The 24908-nt window shown below is 23.1% G+C and overlaps 1 protein-coding gene across 5 annotated transcripts; it reads left to right on the forward strand.

The window, feature by feature from the left end:
- Window positions 1–164: 164 nt before the first annotated feature.
- Acsl (Acyl-CoA synthetase long-chain) lies at window positions 165–17597 on the forward strand. 5 transcript variants are annotated; one of them, XM_012492230.3, is made up of 9 exons: window positions 165–249; window positions 9088–9194; window positions 13492–13846; window positions 14350–14718; window positions 14859–15254; window positions 15324–15636; window positions 15724–15987; window positions 16073–16348; window positions 16435–17597. In XM_012492230.3, the coding sequence occupies exons 2-9, from the start codon at window positions 9175–9177 to the stop codon at window positions 16587–16589; spliced, it is 2148 nt and encodes a 715-aa protein (XP_012347684.1). In that variant the 5' UTR covers window positions 165–249; window positions 9088–9174; the 3' UTR covers window positions 16590–17597. The 5 variants fall into 5 exon arrangements, with proteins under 5 accessions (XP_012347684.1, XP_012347685.1, XP_003697765.1 ...); XM_003697717.4 differs by having other exon boundaries at window positions 179–597; XM_012492231.3 differs by lacking the exon at window positions 9088–9194 and having other exon boundaries at window positions 171–597.
- The last annotated feature ends 7311 nt before the right edge of the window (window positions 17598–24908 follow it).

Below are 24908 nucleotides of genomic sequence, written 5' to 3' on the forward strand. Positions count from 1 at the left end.
TATATTCAAATAACAACAAATTTGAAAATTATATTAGAAATTAAAATAATTTTTGTTTTTATGCTTATGCTTTGTAATGTTTTTCAAAATTATTATCTGCAAATTATTATATGTCTAAGAATTTATGCTAGAATTCTTTCATTGATTCTTTCGGTTTGAGGCTCGAAACTAGCAAGATGGCTGCTATTGAATCGAGCATGTATAGAGTGGTCGGTGTTCTGCGCTGGCGTTGGTACGTGTGTGAGAAGGGTACGTTCAGTTTTGCCGAAAATATGCAGTATTCGCGAAACCTCAATGTGTGTTAGGTTAAAAATTTGACATGTGCACAAAAAAAAGTGTTTTAAATATAAAAGAAATGATAATATTCGAGTATTATTCGCGCGAATATTGAGCTGTCGCTCGAATGCGCATTACGTATTACCGCCGCAAGTATAGAATCGGTTAACAGTGAATCTTGTATCAAGTTCATAGTACAAAGCACGTGGTGTTAAACCGTTTTTGATTTATCTTATCAAGTAACAGTGAATTGCTGGGATAATTTTTTAATTGAAAAAGGATTTAAAGAAGTTCTCTTTATAATTGATTATCTTAACAAATGTAAGAAAATAAGATAATTTAAGTGCATGCTTGAAACATAAATACTTTTAATATTGAAATTTATGTAAAAAAAAAAGATTTCGTTCTCGACGTAACATCAAAAATAGATGATCTTTCGAACAGTTATCTTATCATTATATATCACATTTACCTTTTTCTTAAGCAATATCAAAAATAGTGCAAATAATATTTCATTATTACAAAATAAGGACCAAAGTTCAAAGATCTTCAAAAAAAGTTATAATTCACACATATATATAACTTCTCGTATAAATCACGATTCGAATTCAGTTCTTCGTTGATCACAAAGTACATCACGTCGTAGATCAGCTATCTCTCGTGTCCTTTCCTCGTCCCTCTTCTTTTGCGTATACACATTTATATACGTGTATACATACACATATTACTTATACATGTTTATACACCCACACTATTCTCGACCCTTGGATCGCGTATAGTGATAATTTCCTCTTTTGATCGCGGTGGGAAAACAGACTGTTAGTCGACAGGAATCGTCGAACTCGTTGAGAAGAAGTCACGAGGTTGAAAAGTTAAGATAATCGTAATAGTACATAAAAAAGGTAAGCAATAAACTTAACTTTTTCGTTAAATCATATTTTAATTAATATTCGATTTTAAAAATAATATAAATGTTTCAAATCCATATGTTATGATTTTATGTTTGATACATTAACTTTATGTTAGAAATTGTTTTTTTGCATCTATTTATATAATGACCTACAAATCAATTATAAAAATATATATATGTACATATATTTTATATTATATATATATGTCGACATAATGTACAATTAACTCACAATTTTTAGTTGTGTGATGAAAAATAACTTTGGTTTACTGGTAATTCAAACTTCTTGAATAGTATCGCAGTAAATAGAAATTCAATATTAGACCTAATTAAAATTAAATTAATAATTCTTCATTTATCCTAAAGTGTGTGTGTTATCATAGTTATAGCATTCCACAAACAAGTCATCGATCTTTCTGTTAGGTATTAAATTCATGGTCAAATTGTATGCGGTTACCGGTCATGTATTATCGATAAATGAATGGATTATTATATAAGCAATTTTATGCGCGTATATGCTTAAATTATTTTAAAAATTTTTACCTTAAAATATATCTTATATATATAATATATTCAGTTAATATCTATCGTGCAACTTGTATTAACCATGATTAATTGTAAGAATAAGGAAATAAAATTTTTAAATCTTTATATAACCTTACGTATAATTAGTATTTTTATTTTATATAATTTAACTTTTTTGTAATTTAGTCAAATGATAATTATCGTTTAAATAGCAATTTTTATTTTATGATTATTTTATCGATGATTGTAGGTTAATATTTTTTATAAACATAATTACTAATCTACTTTTCTACTTTTTATATGAGAAAAGTAACTATCGCGATCTTCACACCGCACATGGTGGCATCCAATATCACCTGATACTTCGTTGTACTTCAGGACAATAGTGTAATGCAACACATCGTTAGTAATATATATGAAAACAAATATTGCAATGTGGTTTACATCTATATTAGCTGATTCAACAAATTAGAAATAAAATGATAGTATTATTGTTAAAATATTTTAACAATAAAATTTTTACTTAGAATGGAATTTTAATGTTATCTTTAATAGATTTTAATATATCTTTATTAGAAAAGACCATTATATTTTTATTAGAAAAATTATAATAATAATCAAGTAAAATTTCATTCTAATCATGATTAGATTAAATTGATTAAATTATTTTCTAATTATTTTATTTTTTAAATTTTCATCTTTTCTTCTTCTCCTTTGAAATTATATTTAAAAATTTTAGTAAAAAAAGAAATCGTTTATTAATTAATTATGTAATTATAAATAATGTAATTATTATAATTTTTATATTATATGTTATGATTATTAATATATATCATATTAATTTTACATATGTTATTTAATTTCTTATTTCTTCAATTTTTTTTCAATTAATAGTACTTACTTGAAGTCGTTTCTTTTCATTATATAATTCATACATAAAAATTGTATTTTTTCAATTAAAAATATCGTATATTTTTAATTTTTATCTTTTCATCTAATATAATTAAAATTTATATTTTCTAATAACTAGTTATTTATTATTTAAAAAATATTAAAAATATTAAATATTATCTAATTTGTATTATTTATTATATAACGATTGACGATAAAATATCTAAAATCCATTACGTATTAATTATTTATCATATATTTGGTTATTATCATGATAATATTAAGTGATAATATTACCTTGGTGTATAAAACAGGTAACATTTTTGCAACCACTTATAATTATACTTGATTGAATTGATCAATCATTCTCGTTGATTATTTTATAGTAATCAATACACATTACACAACACATTTAGAAACGTAACTATATTTATGATCTCGATAGCGATCAATCATTTAAATATCGTTTCGATATGATTTAATATTTTCAGTGAACCATAGTAAACATAACACGTGATCTATAGCGCACATAACGTAAATGTGTATTCCATATTCACCTTGGTATAACTTAAGCGTAACACGAGTTACATAGCAGGGACCAACGTTCAATGTCGTAAAACTTATTATCTTGGGGTTTGCAGAATGGTTCATGCACTTTGCAGCTGGTTCATATATTCCAGCATTTTTTACACACATCTTACTTTTGCGATGAATTTGATTCTCAAAGATTATTGAATGATTGCCAGATATATTTTTAATAGTAATTTTATATTAGGTAAATTTTTCATATAGCGTTAATTTATAATTCTTAGAATGATAGATTGTTAGTCGATGATAAATTATCTTTATCAAATGAGATAATGATTTTTTAATTTTTGTCTTTTTTATTAATTAATTATATTAATTTAATAATTAATTTTATTAATTAATTATTTGATTTTAATTATAATAAATATAAGGAATATTATTATGAATAATGAATTTCATTTCTTAAAAATATTGATTCATTATGCAAGTATTTCTATCTATTTTTTTTGATATGCTTTTTTTTCGATAAAATTGAATTTTGATGTATATATTGAATTGAACCAATTTTAATAACTCTTTTTGTTTGATAAATTTGATTATATATTTTTGAAAATGTTTTATTGTTATAAAGACAACTTGTATAAATATACTATAAATTATTTAGTAATTAAAAAAGTAAAAAATTACATTTCTTTTATTGCGTTTCTATTAATTATTTCATATCTTGATACTCAATATACATGAATATATTTAATTTGTTTTAAATATTGTCAAAATCATGAATAATAATAAAAAAATAATAATATCGCAGAAATAAGAGTTTGTGCTATATATAAAAGAAATTGTTAAAATAATTTTTATTTCTGGCATAAAATGCATAAAATAAAATATAAAAAAAAAATTTGTCAATTCATGAATAAAAAACGCGTATAGGTTATTTTATTTATTATTTTATTTATTATTTATTTATTATTTATTTGATATAAATAAAAATGATAATAATAATAATACATTATTAATACATTATTAAAAATATGTTGTTTTTAATAATTTTTGAAAATTTCATTTAATGATTTAATTATGTTATATTCTTTAATAATGCTATATGACTATGACTTTGAAAAAAAATAACTTTTATGAAGAAAATTTATATTACTAACCAAAACTAAAATTATATAATTAAAATTTATCATATATCATAAATTTATATATCCGTTCATTTATTTTTATATTAAAAAAAGTAAAATACAAAAATAAAAAACCTCTGGTTATGATAATATAATGTATAATAATTATATTATAATGATTTAATTATGATTTAATTTATCTATCTTTATGTTTTTTGTTATTAAAAAATCTTATTTGTTTTTATTTTTATTTTTAATTTAATCATTAAAACAAAAAATTATATAAAAATTAAGTTCATAAATTTTCCAATTTATTCAATATATTCAATATTTATTATTCAATATTCATTTATTTATTTATAAATTCATCAACGTGTATTTAATCTTTAGTAATCTTTAGTAAATGATTATTAATGATATCAAATTGTTTTAAATTGTAAATAATTTTGATTATTAATTTGTTAATTATTTAATTGTTAATATAATATTAAATTAAAATTAAAAAAAAGTATATTAAACTAAAATTTATCTATATTCAATGAATATAGATATATAATAGATATATAATAACATATAATTAATATTTCAAAAATTCATTTTTTTTTTCAGTAAATTCAAATTATTCACAAAACTCAAGTTTATATAAATAAATTGTTATTTATATAATAATTTTTTTCTATTATATTGTTGCAAACGGCTAATAAATTGTATATAGTATTGGAACATTTTATATATCTAATCTGTAACTGCTATTTTTTCTTATTTTTTTCCATGCCATTTTTTCTTTCGATCTAATAAAACTTTCGATATAATAAAATTTCAAATTACTATCTTTAATATTATCGTTAAAGAATAAGTTATAACATATTCAATATTATATAATGAACCAGACAATAGCCTTGATATAAACAGCTCAAAAATATGTAAGTGAAATAAAGAAATAAAATATGCAATAGTACCATACAATAGTGATAGCATTTAAAAAAAAAAATCTATGAAATTATATTAATTTCCATATCATTATATACCATTGTATTTTAATAGCTTTATTCGTTCTGCTTTTTATTCTTATGCATAATGAGGGAATTGAAACATCCTTTTTTAATGATTTAAATTCAAATTAGAAACATGAATCAAATTTCCATATATACATATTCTATATTTATTATTTTTTAATCATTTTGTTTTTCCTATATTCTTTTAATTATATATATATAATTAAAAATTTATTGACTCATTTTTTCTGGAATTATCTTTTTCATTTCGACTTTAATCAGAATTCGATTTTCGATTATTATCAGTAATATAATAATGTCATTTCATAGATACAATGATTAAAATAATTTTGCTTCGAGATATATTACGATAAAATGTTCAAATCATCGAAACAAAAAGTTGTTAAAATCGTCATTAATCATTGTTCAATCATCATTTCCTGTTTCGTTAATTCTCATGGTATTCGATAGAAATCCATTTCTTGCTCGTTTACATAATTTGACCTAATATCAGAGGATGCCAGCCATTAGTGCTTCGACGATCGAGCAGATTTGTGGCTCGTAAGCGACCAAGGGACACATGAACGCTTCCCAGACAGGAAGCTAACCAATAGGAACGTTCCAATTTGTATGCACACGTGCATGATTCGTGGACATTATGTTTTATTTTTCGCGAATTCTTAGAAAATAGATAAATATTTACTGTTTAAATCTAGGTATCTAGATATTTGCTTATTTTTCACATGAAACAATTTAATATAATATTATAATTAAAATTAATTATTAATCTTTTAATAATCTTAATTCTTATTTCTTGATCTTAGTTCTTTAATTAGTTAAGCAATGAAATTAATCTTCAAAAATAATATTAGTATTAAAAATTTACAGAGATATTTATAGAGAATTTAAAGTTATACAAATTAATTTTCGGATTTTAAACAAATTTAAAAATACTTAAAATTTACATTATGATTCATTTAGCGTCTAGAATGTCATTTATAGTATAATATATACATTTTTAGTTGTATTTCTATTTTAAAAATAAATATTTTATTACGTTTCTAATAATGTTATTTCTAAGCTTTAAATAAAAGAGTGTCAGAGAGGAAATTGCAGTATTGAAATTTATGCGAATTTTGAAATAATTATGCATATTTTTATTATAATCAAATTCCTAGATATAATTATTTTATTGAAAAATTTTCAAAATGAGATACGATTTCTAAAAAATAATTAATTGAAAATTTGTATCTATATTACTTGAATATTTATAACTATGAACAAGATTAATTAAATGAAACTATTATTGTCGTTAAATAAATCGTTTCGTTATATTTGTTTTTAATAATTTTCATATTATATTTAAATTTAGATTATTGTTTCATAGGAAAATTTCTTTATAAAATAACTTGTCAATATTTTAGAATGAAATTATAAACATATCATGTAATATATATATATAGAAATGGAGTTTTCCTAATAATAGAAAATTTTTCATAAAATATACATCTTTTATAAATAATATACAATGTAATATCAAATACTTTTATAATTAATGTTGCCGATTTCAGTTTTTGTTAAGATTGTATATTTTGATTGCAATATTAATTAATTTTTTTTCAAAATTATTTTAGAACTAGTTTCGCGTAATTTATTTTTTGAAATCATTTTATTTCCGTGAATAGATATAATATATAGAATATAATATAGAATATAATATATATTAATATTATTGAAATAATGTTTCTAATGTTTTTGAATATATTTAATTTTTTTCAAAGAAAATGATTAAAATACATGTATATAACATTAGATTTTTATATATACAAGAGGAAGTAGATAATTATAATCAGAGATCATAGATCATATTTCACTAAAAAGATATTCAAGATATTTTGTTACATAAATTTATTTTTATGCATAGTAATTGAATATTATTTTGAAATAATTTTATAATAAATATAATAAAATATATTTTTTAATATATGCGAATAAATGTTTATATAATGATAAGAAAAATAATAAAAAAATTAATGTTTCTATAATGCAAGTGTTGCATTATCTAAAAAATTTATTGAATGTTAAAAGTTTTTGGAAAATTTCTTATTATTGGAGAAATTGAATATTTAAGTAGTTCATGACACTGTAGTATTGTTCAAGGTCGATTGTGAGTTGCTTAAGCACGCATGTATATATGATATATATAGACGATAGTGACAGTGTATATATAGCATGATAGCTTGATCGCTCAGTAACCCTGTTGTCTATTTTCAAAGACAAGTTTCGCAGTCAGGATTTTTTTTAATTTATTTGCCATTTGTTTTAATTATATCAATATAATCTATAGATTTGTCAACAAATAAGTTGTATAAGAATTAAATTCACACAATTCACAATTCAAATAGAAAAAATAATGTTAAGAAATGTAAGATACTTTAAATGTTTGAAAAGAATAGAAATATTTAAAAATTGTTATTTAGGAATATTTAACACAAATATTTATAAATAAGAATTTAGTATATCTTTTATGTTAATTTTTTCAATGATAAAACTAAATAATGTATTTTTTGATTGTTTATAAAGAAATAAATGTATTCATACTTGAATATTATATAAGATTGAAAAACATAAATGTAATAATCATTCAGAATTAATTGGAAATTCTTAATCATATATTATTATTACATCTATTTATTATGAAATATAATATTTTTAATGCGTTTTAATAATGTTTTCCATTATTTTTAATTATATTTGTAATTTTATATGATTTCTTGACTTGATACATTTGATATTTTAATTTTTGCATTAACATATAATAGTATTAATCAACATATAATAGTATCAATCAACATATAATAGTATATATGTAAATTAAAATTGATAAATGTAAAATTAAATTATTTGCTGTTATTCGCACAGTAAGATCTTAAGTAAATTCATTACTATTTCAAGTTTTTGAGAACCAGTTTAACATATTCATAGTGGAGCTATGAATATGATAAATAGATGAGCTATAATGAATATTTAAAGTCAATTAATTATTATATTATTTGTATATAATTTATAAACAGAACTAGTATATTTTTAAATATTTATTACGATTAAAATTTTTATTGTAAGAAATCAATAATTAAATTATAGCTTGCTGAAAATAATTACTATTAATAGTTGCTATCATTTGTGTTAAATATTATATTCATTATAATAAATATCATACAGTACAATATACAATTTATATATATTAACGATATATATAATATAAATTGATATATATATATATATATATAAATCATACAGCACAATATACAATTTATATATATTAATAACATACATCAATATCAAGTATAGAGTCAACAGAATATCAAATAAATATCAACTTTGGTTATAAAAAGTTGATTATAAGGAATCGAAATACATCATAAAACAAAATTTTTAATACAGATTCAAATATGCAAAATTATGAGAAAATATTCAAATATGGAAAAATTTTCATATAAAGTTTATTATTTTAACTTTTACAAAAAATAAAAATGGATATAAAAATATGAAAATATATGATAGTATATAGTGTGTATATATATCTTTATTTCTATTTCAATCTCTACCTCTATTTCAATATTTAAAATATCAAGTAAAAATTGATCAGATAAGTCATCAACTTAAGTAGGATATACATATATGTATATATATATGTTACCTATATCAGAAATGATCTAATATCGGTGTTCACGTCGAGAACGATTTCAATGGTCGAATATAAAGAACAGAAAGCCGTACCTATTTTACGATATGTACCATTAATCACATCGATTGCTAATAATTTTTCTTACAGCATTATTAATCCACATCATATCGACTTCCATTAAAATACTGGAGGTACAGTATCTTGGGAATAAAGGTGACCTGATAACGATTCATCATGATCGTGGACGAGAAATCGTGAGTCGTAGCTAGATGAAAAGAAAAAAATCATTAACTTTTTTCTATGCTTTTCTTTGCTATGAATATCTTTCACTAAGCTTGTACATTTGTGCTTGCAGATTTATAATTTATTTATTTTTTATATATATATCGCTCTTTCATCAATATTTATATATATTTTATTACAAACTAAGATTTTTCCAAATAAAATTATAATAACTATAATAAAACGTAAATTAAGATAAGTTTTTAGATTATTTTTATGAACACAAATATGTATATATTGATGTTATCATAATCAAGTATTATTTTATTATTATATTTATTAGCATGTATTTATATTTTATAATTTTTAAATAAATGAATATATGTGCAAGTAATATAAATATGTTTGTTAACACATCAATTTAGAAATACTCATTGAATTGAGGTAAAAACATTTTTAGCGTATGTAAATTTCTTATAAGAATGCAAATTAAGATATTGAATTTTATAATATTGTATGATGCAAAATGCATCTTGACTCAATAGTGGTATTCAATAGTATTTCCTTCAATGATAAATTCAAAATCCTAAAAATAACAAAATTTTTGTATTATAATGTTAATGAATTAGCATAGCATTTTTAATATTACATAATATTTTATTATATGTAATTATTTAAATGTAAATAGATTAAAATTTGCATTACAAAATGTATTAAAGATTAAATTTTCTTTAAATGATTTTTATAAATTGAATTAAATACTATTATATCTTTAAATTAAATGAAATATTTTAAATTATAAAAATATTTTATATTAATAGTAATAAATAATCTTGATTTTTCTATATCGATATTTAGAAATTTTAAATTAATTTAAAAAAAATACTTATCTGATTTTTTGTATATTAATTTATGATATGTTAAATTTTAATGTTAATTTTAATTATTCAACTTATCTGAAACAAAGAAAATAATCAATACTATAAATATATACTTAAATATTAAGATATTTAATGTTCGATTTTAAATTTAAAAAATTTGAAAAAATTAAATTAATTAATTTAAAAATAATTGTTGTTTCAAAATATCTATATATTCGAAACATGCGTCAATCATTTCATTTTTTCTTAATATTATTTATAATTATTTTCTGATTCGACATTTCAAAACAATAAAATTTTATCTTATATGAAATTGATACATTTAATAAAAAAAGGTAAAGAATTATATATTTTAACAATTAATTGCCAATAAATGATCCGCGTAATTTATCTATCTTATCTATAACCGGTCTATATCATGTGAACTTTGATGTGGTTGGCGGTATAATATTTCGTGATTTCACAATAATTTTTATAATTAATAAAGATGCATACAGAAAAAACTATTTAGAATTTCAGTTAACGAAAAGATTATATGCATGATTCAATAGTAGTAGCCACATCTGACAACGTTCAAAGTCCTCGGAAATATCTGAATCACATACACTTGTCGCTAGTTATGCCATGCTTTGAATTGTGTTTGTTCCGTATGTTGGTATATTACATACTATATAGAGTGTTGCGTGGCGCCATTCTATTATTTCGAGTCGGTAAAGTCATTATGAGCCACGATTTGACTTCACAAACTCTAATTTTTTTGCGGTATTATTATTTGAATGTGTTTCATTACAATTGTAAATTATAATAATGTTTATAAATATTTCATTTTCTTTTTTAAATAAACAATATAATTTTTTTTATTTAGGAAATTGATATTTTGTTTTGTATTATTTATTTATTATAATAATAACATTTTATATATGTTGACAAAAATTTTAATATTTAACCTGAATTATTTAAACGGAGTAAACGATCCTTTATACGTATAATGAAACATACGATATAACCGCGAGACAGCATGGTATAAAAATGATAAGAATGTGAAACATGATATTTAATATTGTTAGAGTATTTTATTTTCTTAATACATGGAGATAAATATTATAATACGATTTATAAATTCATACAAATAATAATCTAATGTAAGCCATTAAATTAAAAAAATGTCATGCTCAAATGTAGATATTCAGATTCTTAATTAGTTTCAATTAAATTTAATTCAATTTTTCTTATTATTTATATGAAATAAAATCAAATAAGAAATTATGAATTATTCTATTATCTAAGATTTAATTATAACAAACATAGACACCTACATATATTTAATAAATTTTATATATTTTACATCGTTGTATTGAGACTTCATTTGTCTAAATTTTTTGTAACAAATCGCAAGACTTACGATATGCTCAAAAACATAATGCTATTTTTTAGCGAAGAAACATAGAATTTTATTGATTTGAATGCCAGTACTTGGGTGATAAGTATTTCTCATATATTTTTTATTTATTTATAATTTGTTTTCGCATTTTGATGGCAACAATTTTATTATTAATCTTTTTCAATGTTTGTAAAGTGACTGGTAATAGTTGCAAGAACTATTAGAATGTTTCGGAAATTTATAACAATTATTTTCATTAGAAGAAACTTCTGTTCCTCTTTTATACATAACGCATTATGGAATGAAGAATGCAATGGAAGATTAAGGATAAAAGATTCTTAAAAACTGTTTAATGTCTATGTCAAATCTCTCAAATTCAGATTATAAAACAAATATCAAAGGATAAATGAATCACATCATTCTAAATCAATACGCGATTCAATACATTCTCCTCCGTGATCATTTGATTACAGATCTGAGCGTCTGCGCAAAAAATGAATTTTTATCCTGCGGATATTGTGCGCCGCAACATTATTAAATTTATATTTATTGTTATAGGAATTTGTAATTTTCATAGAATCAAATAAATTCTATAAGGATTAAAACAATTTGTTCAATAATTTTTCTGTAAATAATTTTTTATTTTTTAGCTGTTTCTACTTCTATTTGTTCATTCGATTAGCTTTTATTATTCATTCAATTTCCGAGAATAAATCGATATCGTTTTACGCAATCAAATTTAATTGCTATGAAATCATGTAATCGTGTGATATGCACTATTTTTGCATGATATCTCCGTTCTTATTTACAAGGTCAATTTAAAGGATGAGCTTGATAAAAAAAAATAAACTAACAGCTTTATGCATCGTGTGATTATTATTAAAGTCAAGTAAAGACAGCGATATCGATAGATCTGATTAGTTTGAAAGAAAATATTACTAGGATATTGTTTACTGCACCGACAGTCGGTGTAAATAATCCTTAATTGATAGAGCAGGATATTCTATGCAATTAAATAGAAGATTAATTATGTTGAATGAAAAAGATTATCAGAAAGTATGATAAAATTTGTTTTTTTCTTATGAAATTTATATTTACAAATATAAAGACATTATTGAATATAAAAAGTGTTTTATAAATAAAATTTACAACGTTATCAATTGAGGGTTAAGCAGTTTATCATAATATACTATATTAGTCTTTAATCTTGTGCTTATCTCAAACTAATTTTATGATTCTTTTTCTTCTATTTTTTCTTTTATCTTTCTTTACTGTTTTAAAAATCTTGCATTTAGATAATATAAGTTGAATAGAATATGAATCTTGATGCATGAATATGAATTTATTATATGCTTCATGGAATTGATTTAGATTTATACATATATTTTCTTTTTATAACTTACTTTATATTAAAAATTTTATTTTGTTTATCATCATTGAAATAGAATAGTAAATGTTAATGTATTTTATTTTAAAAGATTCATTAGAAATATTATTTTTTTAATTATGTATATTTATCGGATATAAAATAATAAAATATTAAATAATTATAATAAAATTATTTTTTAATAGTAATGTCTAATAATTGTAATATTAACAAACAACGAATATGAATTTTATATTTTAATAATGCTAATGATTTTATTTTACAATGTATAAATATGTATATAATGTATGTCAATATTTAATAATTGAATTTTATTTCACAATTTTTTAAATTTTCAAAAATATATTTACATAAAATTATTTGAATTTTCAAATTTTGATACATACGTAAAAAATTGCTTGTACTAGCATTAACTTATATACATACATTCTTTAAATCATATTATTTTATAAATCACAATATCATAAAATTATCATCAACATTTGTCTATATATCGTATATAGCAAAAAAAAAAAAACTTACTTATCTAGCTTAAGCTTTCAAAATTTATAGAATAAAATTCTTCTTTTATCTTTAGTTGCAAATAACGAAACCCTTTTCTTTTAGAAACTTTGCTTATATTCAATCAGTAAGAAAAATATAAAAGACAAAATTTTTTAAACTTTATGTTTTGTTTTTAGTGAAATGGAAAGCTTCTGGACCATCAGCGCGATCAACGCGCTCAAGGCGCTTTCCTATGTGTACGACCTGCTAACGTTTCCAATGTATCTCATACTCCAGCGACCATGGAAAAGGAGAAAGGCTTCCCGAAGGATTAAAGCTCGACCTATTGCGAAAGATGATAAGAGTATTACTTATAGGAGTGTTGATGAACCACAAGAAATACACATCATGCTTGAACGAGAAAATATCGATACACTTGACAAAATAATGCTTTGGATTACTAAGGAGCATAAAGGAAAAAGATGTGTTGGTACAAGGCAGATACTTGCTGAGGAAGATGAGATTCAACCTAGTGGTAGAATATTTAAAAAGGTATGATAAGAAACAATTATATTCTTTCTTAGAGTTCAATATATATATGATTTGATTAAAGACAAGAATTGCATTGCAGATATATTTATTTTCGGAAAGATTATTTTCTTTAAGAATTAAAGAAATTAGAAAGATGTGTTTTTTTTAAAATGTTTTTCATGTAAAATGGATGCACATGCAATGATACTCGTTGCAAATTTAAATATAAGGATGAGTGGGATTTTATATATGTATCGGATATTCTATTTTTTTGGAGCTTCTTTGAAGTTTCATTCAATGTTTCATGAAAACAACGATAAATATTAGAAAAACTAAATAAACTTAATTTTAATGGCACATGACTTTATATTAGTGTTATAAGTTACAATTATTAATAATATTATTTGTTAAAATGATATTAAATATTCTTTTCTTAATCAAATTCGTATCATATTTTTACTTAAATTTTCTAATTTATTATTTATAATTTAATTTAATAATAAACTGATTAAATTATTTTATAGTACAAAATGGGAGAATATAAATGGAAAACTTATTTGGAAGTTGAAATGCTTATGACTTCCTTTGGTCGAGGTTTAAAAGAACTTGGTCTTACGACGACTAAGAATATCGTCATCTTTGCCGAAACTAGAGAGGAATGGATGATTGCAGCTTATGGTTGCTTCAAGCAGAATTTAGTTGTAGTAACTTTATACGCGACTCTAGGTGAAGAGGCCATTGCTCATGGAATTAATGAAACGGAAGTCGATATCGTGATAACCAGTCATGATTTGTTGCCAAAGTTCAAATCGCTCCTTAAAATATTACCTAAGGTTAAAACGATTGTTTACATGGAAGATCAACTAAAACCTACTGATACAAAGGGTTATAAGGTGTGTATTTTAATATAGATATTAACAAAAAATATAAAATAATTTATAAAAATATAATATAAAAATATCATTGAATATTTAATTATAAAAAAAATTATAAAAATTTTTATTATTATTTATTTTTCTGTAATACATTTTAGGATGGTGTTAAGCTTATACCATTTTCTGATGTGATAAAAAAGGGTAACATTTCCAATGCACAATTATTATCACCACAAAGCGAGGATACTGCAATTATAATGTATACATCTGGATCAACCGGAATACCAAAAGGTGTACTTCTATCACACAAAAATGTGATTTCTGTAATGAAAACGTTTTGTGATATCGTCGAAATTAAACCAGACGATGTATTCCTTGCATTCTTACCTTTGGCTCATGTTTTCGAACTTCTTGCTGAGAGTGTGTGCTTATTATCTGGAGTACCTATCGGCTATAGTTCGCCTCTTACTATGATTGATTCAAGTAGCAAAATTCAAAAAGGATCCAAAGGGGATGCATCGGTTCTTCGCCCAACTTGTGTAACTTCTGTACCTGTAAGTTTTGAAAATTAAATTATGTTATAATAATAAATAAGTTGTAATAATTTTATTTTTATTTTACAGCTTATTCTGGATCGTATTTCCAAAGGTATTAATGAAAAAGTAATGAAATCGGGATTTCTAAGTCGAGCAATTTTCAAATTTGCGTATAACTACAAATTGAAATGGTATAAACGTGGTTATGATACTCCTTTTTTGGATAAATATGTTTTTGGAGCTGCAAGACAAGTTCTTGGTGGAAAGGTTCGGCTTATTCTTTGTGGTGGTGCTCCTTTGACTCCAGATACCCAGACTCAAATTAAAATTTGTCTTTGTGTTACCTTGACTCAAGGATATGGCCTTACCGAAAGTACTTCTTGTGCTACAGTTATGGATAGTATGTTATTTCTATTTTGTTTTTTATTAAACAATTTTTTATTTTTATAAAACATTTTTTTTTAAATTTTTTATTTTTAATTTATAGAAGATGATACGAGTATCGGAAGAGTAGGAGGACCAACCACAATTTGTGATATTCGTTTAGTAAATTGGGAGGATGCTGGTTATAGAGTTACAGATGTTCCATATCCTAGAGGAGAAATCGTAATTGGGGGTGAAAATATTTCAGCTGGTTACTATAAGTTACCAGATAAAACAAAAGAAGACTTTTTTCAAGAAGATGGGAAACGATGGTTCAGAACTGGTGATATTGGAGAAATTCATGAAGATGGTTGCATAAAGATTATAGGTATATTTTAATTTTAATATTATGTTCATTTAAAAAAAAAAGATTTTTTCAATATATTTTTATCGAGTTAATTATTAATTTACAGATCGAAAAAAGGATTTAGTTAAATTACAATTTGGTGAATATGTTTCTTTGGGCAAAATCGAAGCAGAATTAAAAACATGTCCTATCGTAGAAAATATTTGTGTTTATGGAGACTCGTATAAAACTTTCACAGTAGCACTAATAGTGCCCAATGCATTCTATTTAGAACAAATTGCTAAGAATTTAGGAATTACTGGAAAAAGTTTTGAGGAACTTTGCAATGATTCAGAAATTGAAAAAGCAGTATTACAGGAATTGATTGAACAAGCTAAAAAATGTAAATATTTAAAATAAAATTTTTTAAAATTAATTAATTTTTAAAATATTTTAATAATTTTTAGACAATTTTTATTTTTATTTCAGGTAAACTCCAAAGATACGAAATACCAGCTGCTATAAAACTCTGTTCAGAACAATGGTCACCTGACATGGGATTGGTAACTGCTGCATTTAAGCTTAAAAGAAAAGCAGTCCAAGAGCGTTATCAACACGAAATCAACAGAATGTATGCCTCGTGATAAAAAGAGATATAAAATGTGTAAAGTAAAAAAATAGGTGAAGTGATGTCGAGCTTTTCGATTTAGCAAAACTTCGATAACTTTCGCATGAATTTTGCAGAACGTGATCGAATATTAATTAAAAACTTACTTCAGATTTGGAATCGTGTATTTTCTCTGTTCTATTTATCGAAAAAGATATCGATTTCTAAAAATCTACTTATATCGTTAAACGTATATAAAAAATTAATCTATAAGGAATTCTTTCTGCTCGAAAATATTTTATTAGTCAGTTTAATTTTTCGTTTGAAGACAAGAAATGATTTTGATCTTCAGCAATGCCAGTATATAAAGTATGTCTTGTAACATAATTGTTGTTGTATGTAATGCAAGATATGAGTGATAACAAACAAATGGAAGAAATCGAGACTTTTTTTTAATTTCATCTTAATAATATATTCATTCCTTGTAACATTTGACAAATTTTGTGAGAATTAATTGTTAGGTAGTAGGTATATTAATTTTATAAATTTATAACTCGTACGGTGTACTTATCTCAAGTATTACTTGAAATCGACGAGTTTAAATTATTATCGAAGTTTAAATTATCAAGTTGGTATTATAAAATTATAACATTAATGGTTGCTTTGTTTTACATATTAAGGTATATATGTGTACATATAGAAAAATCAAGTAATGATTCGTCCGCTTTTACTTATTCTTAATACTAAAGAGCGAGACATTTTAGATTTACTTGAGTATTCTTATATTGAACTTCTATTTAGTTAGAACGTTCTTCGTCCAATAATTGTACAATATTTGTCAATAATGTTCTTATCTACTGTTTTAAATTATTATTGCGTCAAAAAACTTTTTTTTCATCAGGATACTACACGTGTGCATGTGCTGATGCGTATGTGTATCCATTGTTGTGTGTTTGTATGCATACATGAATGAGAAAATTATTGTATGTGAGCTTATATAAAAAAAAAAAAAAAAAAGAAAAAAAAAAGAAAAAGAAAAAAACAAGGTATTTACAAAGAGGGAAATTGTTCTAGTTTTTTGTAGTCTTCCCGTTTGCTATGAAAAGTCAATTACTTGATATTTTTTTGATATTTCAACTATAATAATAATTGGATTTATTATTTAAATATTCAACTCCAAGTTATGTTTGCACGAATTCCATTTGCAATTTAAATTAATTGTCTTCCCATTAATATTGAGTATTGCATATGGAATTAATCTACAATAGATTTAATAAATTATCTAATAAGTGATTTTTATTGAATATAGTTGATATGCATATATCTCAACAACTGAATAAATTATTTTGTTTAATAATTTTTTTAATTTTTTTTTTTAAATAAAAAAATTTTCTGTTTTATATAAATTCGCTTTTTTCATTAAGTTTATAAAAGTGCATTGATTGAAGGAGTGTATATTAGATAGAGTATTGATTATGCATTTTAATATATATTGATATATATTGATCCAATGCGCAAATAAATATAAAATTTAATATTTTTCAATTTTTGGGCATGTTAAAATTGCTATTGTATAAAAAGAAACTGAGAAAAAGATTGATAAATTAAAAAACGTGACATATTGATTAAATATCTTTTTCCTTTTCCAGTCACGTTAAAAGTTCCTGCGTACAGTTAAAATATGCGTTATGAATTGTTGCGAGTCTCATATTAATTTTTATAAATTATTACTGTATAATATTAGATAGAAGATTAATTAATTGTTGTTTGGATATAATCATATCATCAATACCTATTATTATGATTATTATTATTAATTATAATTATTATCTTGAAATTATAGAATGCAAAAATAAATGTATAGATCTATAGTACATTTAATAATATTGTGATTATCTTTTTTTTTTCTAATTTGTGATCAATCGTATTCGCGAACGATATGATTATATATGGTTATATATTTCACAATTTTCATTTTTTATATTTCATAGCATTGACAATAATCCAATCTCGTACAAATGATGAAGAAATAAAAATTATGACAATTTTCACTCTTTGTATATTGTTTTATTTAGATCTATTAATTTTATTATTGTTTTTTTCTTATTTTTTTTTATTTGATATTATATAAGAATATTTATAATGTCTGATGTGCAATTTATAAAAGGATTAATCTTAGCAAAATATATAATTACGTTCATATTAAAAAATTTGTAATTATTTCTTTTACTTTAATCACAAAATTAATAAAATCAATAGATTTTAAAAATAATTTTTCTGATTTTCTAATTTTTTATAAATATTCTCGTTTATACGTACATGTAAAGTTAGAAAACTTTAATCAGAAAATTAATTTACGTATATATATAAAATATATACATATATACCCTTTATATATATAAAAATATAGATATGCATATATATATATATATATATATATATATATATATATATATATATATATGATATATGCAAAAATAAAAATATATAAAATGTATATATACTTACAAAAAAAATATAAAAATGGAATCAAATAGATTCTGTTTTTTTAAAAAAATTTTTAATCACCATAAAAAAATCAAATATGAAGATATTCTTGTTCGCAAAAATTTTTCAAAGCAAGTATTAACGAAGAAAATAAATATTTGAAACAGGATAAAAATAAGATAAGAATTGATTCCTTATGTCATTTTTTAAATATTGAAGCTATGGTCAAAAACATTTCTTTAAAATTAGGATAAAGAATAAGAATTGAAAATCAGTACCATCTGGTGAGTAATTTCAGAAAGATAGTGTTCGACAGTTTAAGTTGATCATTAATTTTCATTTTTATTTTTAAAATATTTTTATTATTCTAAATAAGTAAGTATTATTTTAATCCTAAATCTTAGTACATCGAACTATATCTTAAAAAAATATATAGAATTTTAGATTTTTTTTCTGTTTGAACACATGAAACTATTTTTTAAATTCGTCACTAGATGGCATGTTTGTAATTATTTGTTCCTTGTTAGTTTCCTTTCATCATCGATTTGTATGCATAAATCATGCATCTAATTTGAAAGATTTTGAAGTGAAATATTAAGTGTTTTCTAATAAAAAAGTGCGATTTAATAAAATAATGTGTTCATATATCTTTACGGATTTTGTGTATTTTTCAATTAATGCAAGAAAAACAATGAAAAGAAAATGAATGAAGAAATTCTATTTGGTGAGTCAATAAATTTCTTTTTTTAAAATTTTTTAGGTTTAAATATCATTTTCTTTACTTTATCAAAATTTTTATTTATTTATTCATTTAATAAGACATTCGTTTCAAGACATTTTTTAAATCGTTTATTTGTTATAAATGCAGAAGAAATAATATATCGTAATACATAGAGCAATCTATTAAGTTGGTCATTGCAATAGACATTTTAATCGAATCGCGCTTTTATATCAATAACTCTTTTTCTTATTGTTTCTTCTTACATAAAACAGCAACTACTTTCACAATACAAATATGAGTTATCCACTATGAGGCCCTTATCACGAATAAGTCGTGTAACATCCATAAAATTTCTAAAATCTGTCGTGTTTATGACGGGATCTTATGATTCTTCATAAAAAAACATTTAAATGCTATCGCACATGAATGCACGTGTGAGGAACATTAGAACTCCGCCATATTGTGTACAAGCCTCCTATTGACACTTTTTTTATTTATTCCTGTTAAAATACTTATTTCTTATCTTCGTAGTATTACGAACGCAAAAAATATTTACATTCATTAGAGAAGATTATTCGACTAATATTATAAATTATTATATTCTAATATTACAAAAAGAGATATAGGATAATTATTTATTTTTATTAAAAGTTATTTCTTATTTAAGAAAGTATGTTGAGCTTTAATTTTTTGTTCCACTTTTCTTATCTCTTTTATGTTAAGATATTAATAGTCAATCATTTAAACGCAATAACGATCGTTACTATTTTAATAACATTCACAATAAGAAAAAAATAATAATTTTATTTTTAACACATTCTCTATTAAGTCGTCATGAATTATTATTATGCGATATTTATATATGAGCGACAATGATTTATTCTTTTTGAATGTTTGTAGCGTCATTATAGATATTAAAGATAGATATTTAATAATCAAAAATATTGTTTGCGACAAAAAATAGATTTTTTAGTCGCAAAGATTAGAAATATATTTTTTTTACGATTAATATGATCTAGTAGAGAACGTGTTAAAATATAAAAAACTATGTTGCTCATGATAATGATAACTATAGTGGTCATGTATCTTAAATGGAAGATATGAAATTATTCGAACAATCAAGAGGCTTGTACCTTTCTATATCATTTCTACTATTATCTACTAATAGATTTTCTTTCAGATTTCAATAATATATAATTTTCTAACAATAATTATATATTCATTATTCTACGATCATTTTTATTCTCTATGGGCCATACATAATCAAATCGAGACTCTGGTATAATAATCTTAATTCTCTGAAATATATTCTAAAATTTTTTTGGTCAAAATCACTTATGTTGTACGTATTAATTGTTACATTGAGACCCTTTGTACACTTATGATTGCAAATTAAAAAGCCTCTTTTTTTTTCCTATTTTACAGAAATACCTGTAAGCAAATTATTTCTAAAGTGTGTATCGTTTTGAAAAAAATTTAAAGAAATGAGAATTAAAAAATCAATTTTTAATAGATTTAAAATTCTTTTCTAAAATTTCAAATTAGATTTTTTAAAATATTTTATTAGGTAGAAATATACATATATGTGTGAGATGACTTGTAGGAATTTAATGAAGTTATTCGAAAAAATTTCAGATTAATTTTAAATGGATTAAAATTTTTTTTAAATATTATATTTTATTATTATTAATAACAAATACATGTCAGATATTTTGGAAAATTTAAACAAATGATATTTTGACAAAATCTCAAACTAATCTTTAAGCTTTTATTAATATTTTATTAATTTCTTTTGGTAAAATTTTATATCCTATCACTTCTAGTAGTTCTCTGGTATTTTAAAAATGTTTTTGTAATTTTATTGTCTACAAATACTATTTGTTATATGTATTTGTAGACATTTGTAGACAATCTATGTTACATTATGTCATTTTGAGAGCATCAAGTATATCATTATATTTTTCTATTATTTTCTAAAAAGTAATTATTTTATAGCATATACTTTCATTCATATGTGGACTATATAACACGAATTGTCCATACATTTTATTTATATGTTAAGGATTGTAGATTGGTAGAGGAAACAATACTTTAAAATTATATGAGATCAATAGATTGGCAAGTTTTTTTTCTTAAATGCTAAGATCATTTTCATTAAAAATTTACATTAGAGAAACTTCATATTTCGATTACAACACTTTAGAAATTATTCACCAATAATAGAGAATGAAAAATAATTTTCAGAGACAAAATCTCAATTTGTTATAGATCGATGTTTCGTGATTTGACGATAGTTTAGATCAGACATTATTTCAGAACACAATAATTGAAATATCACTAAGAAATATTTCTTAAACAGATTTTCATTAATTTCTCTCAACGTAGCACCATTACTATTCATTAAATTCAAAGAATGAGAAGAAAAATCTAAAATAACGTGTTAAAGCAATGGAAATTCAAGAAATTTAAAAGAAAAAAATTGAAAAATAAAAGAACGATCATATGTAAAATCCTGAAATTAGATTTCTCTCTCTTTTTTTTTTCAACAAAATATTCTTTTTTCTCGATTACACATTAAAAAGTATTAGTATAACAATTATCACGAAATAATCATTTCACTTTCATTAAATTTTAAAAACAAAAATTTACAAAGATTCTTTTGTATCAATCGTGTGATTAAAACCTTGCATAACTTACTTAAATTGCTAGAATTTCGCCATTTTCTATCGCAAGAACCGTTATTTCCGGCCGGAATCTGATGCCGGTGCTTGATAATAATGAGATCGAATTAAACGAGGATGGCTCTCTGTTCTTGGTGAAATTAATGAACGCTTTCGCAGATGTTCGTGGTAAAACAGGACGATTTAGTAGACTCTCAACCTGCGTATTACATACAGATACACGCGTGCGCCGTCTAATATCTCGTTAGTAATGCGATACACCGACTTATGTCTTTTTACGTTTTATATGCGTTTCTCCCCGTATTTATTTACAAGTTTGTTATGTGTAAGAGCACGGCTGCACCATTCTGATTTAATGTTCCGTCATTTTTCTATTTGGATGTTAAAAGAAACTTACTTTAACTGATCTTTTTCACTGATTCAACTTGGAATTTCTTCAATTTGAATTTTATTATTTTTCTTCTCTTGATTTTTATATCGTATAACACAATAATATTTTTTCCCCTGGTAATTAACCGAATATTATCAAGATATTTGATATATTTTTGAATAGTCGGTTTGAATAGCTAAAATAAACATAAAAATCGATATGCGAAAATATCAATTGAAGCTTATTTATTAAAGATACAAGCGATTGAAGTTCTGTTAGATGAAGCGTGGCAAAGATAAAGATACTCTCGTCTTGTTTTATCTAACGTGAACTTAAATTGCTTTACGGAACTTAATAAATCGATATTTTTATCAACTTTTTTATTCTCTCAGAATCAAAATTACATTAACATTTATATATTTCGAATTTTGAAATTTTGAAATTCACTTTTAATAGATTGTAGTTGTTGTATTAAAAAAATCGAATAATCGTTCAAAATCGTTCAGGCGCATATACTTTGTTTGCAAAATTTGTTCTCTCCATCGTATCTCATTAATTATCAAATATATTCGTGTCGATTAATCAAGTTTCATCCGTTCCTCGATTCTCTTGTGGAATCAGAATATTCCCAATTACGATTATTGATATCTAATATCTAATAAATTTTCATAGGTTGAGAGTGGTATACGAGGGAATCCTGAATCGTACGAAGATAATAATTTCACGTGCAATATCTTATTCGCTAATTTTACCTCAACTTCAATTATTAAATCGAAAATTGCGTTTTACAATTGGAGATTGGACATAAAAGAAATTGTATCATAGTTTTTCTACTCTGAAACATAAACGTTAATTCAAATATATTTTATATATATATATATATATAAATTAAAAGAAAATTTTAATTATCGAAAAATTTTTTTTTAACAATATATAATCTATCTCACGTCCAATCTTCAATCAGAGAAACGTGATTGGAGGAACGGATGAGAGTGATTTGTGCGTGCAATTATCTCTCTTTCACTGACCATTATTCAAGTTTTTTAATTAATAACAAACAATTCTCGAGATTTTATAAATTTTACATTACTCGAAGCCATTGTTACCAATGAGGATATTATCTTAAAATTGAAATTATATTTCGTTTCTACGTGTTTCCTAAAATTCTCGTTTTTCGTTCCATTAAAAAATATTTTCCATTACCTTCCTTTCAATTACTCGTAAACATTTAGACACACCAGTGTCCAAAGTAGATATCAATTCGTATATGCTTTTAAATCTCGTAACACCGATGATCGATCGCCATTTTAATCCTCTTACACCGGAAGATACTCATAGGATTAACCTAACACTGTAAATTTGCACTGTTACTTTGTTGTACAAAACAACTGTAAGGTGTTAATGTCACAGTTTGACTTTATTATTGTCTGATAATTGTTAAAAGATACTTGTAATAATAAGAATAATTAAATAGGTTGGTAAATTGGTAAATTCATAATGTTTTTGGCAGTAGATATTTAATAGATATAAGTTTGAAAGTAAATCCAACTCAAAATTAACCTAACAATGCTATAGAAAAAGTTGAAATATTCTTCTAAGAAATAAAGATTACCTGATAAGTGGAACATTCCTTTAATCCCTTTTACTTTTCATTTTTAATCGATAAAAAAAATTTGTTCAACAATGGATCGATCATCGTGTCGATTTGCGAGCGAAAGAGAAGAATAGATAAGAAGCAGAGGGAAAGATTTCTAATTCAATAGGGGAAAATAGCAGAATCCCTATATTCTTGGGATTTTTATGAAAAAAAAAAAAAAAAAAAAAACTCACGAGAGAAAATCCAAGATGCATTCACTGATTTGGCCCATATTTTGCATACAGATGGTACACGTTATGCATAATGCATCTTCAAAGGTAGGAAACGTCGTGCAAACTTTGTTGTTACAACTAGAATTTGAATTCAAGATGCTAGGAAATGTAATTTGACATGGTTACGTCGAATCATTTATCATGTAAAATTCTCTATTTACTCGTATCGTCAGTTTGTTAAAGCCAATTTATTAGTCGAGAATGTTTGTAGCAATTCAAATATTTTCC

This window comes from Apis florea, unplaced genomic scaffold, assembly GCF_048593485.1.
Source record: "Apis florea isolate Af1SG1 unplaced genomic scaffold, ASM4859348v1 contig_1615_pilon, whole genome shotgun sequence".
In the NCBI taxonomy this organism is placed as follows: domain Eukaryota; kingdom Metazoa; phylum Arthropoda; class Insecta; order Hymenoptera; family Apidae; genus Apis; species Apis florea.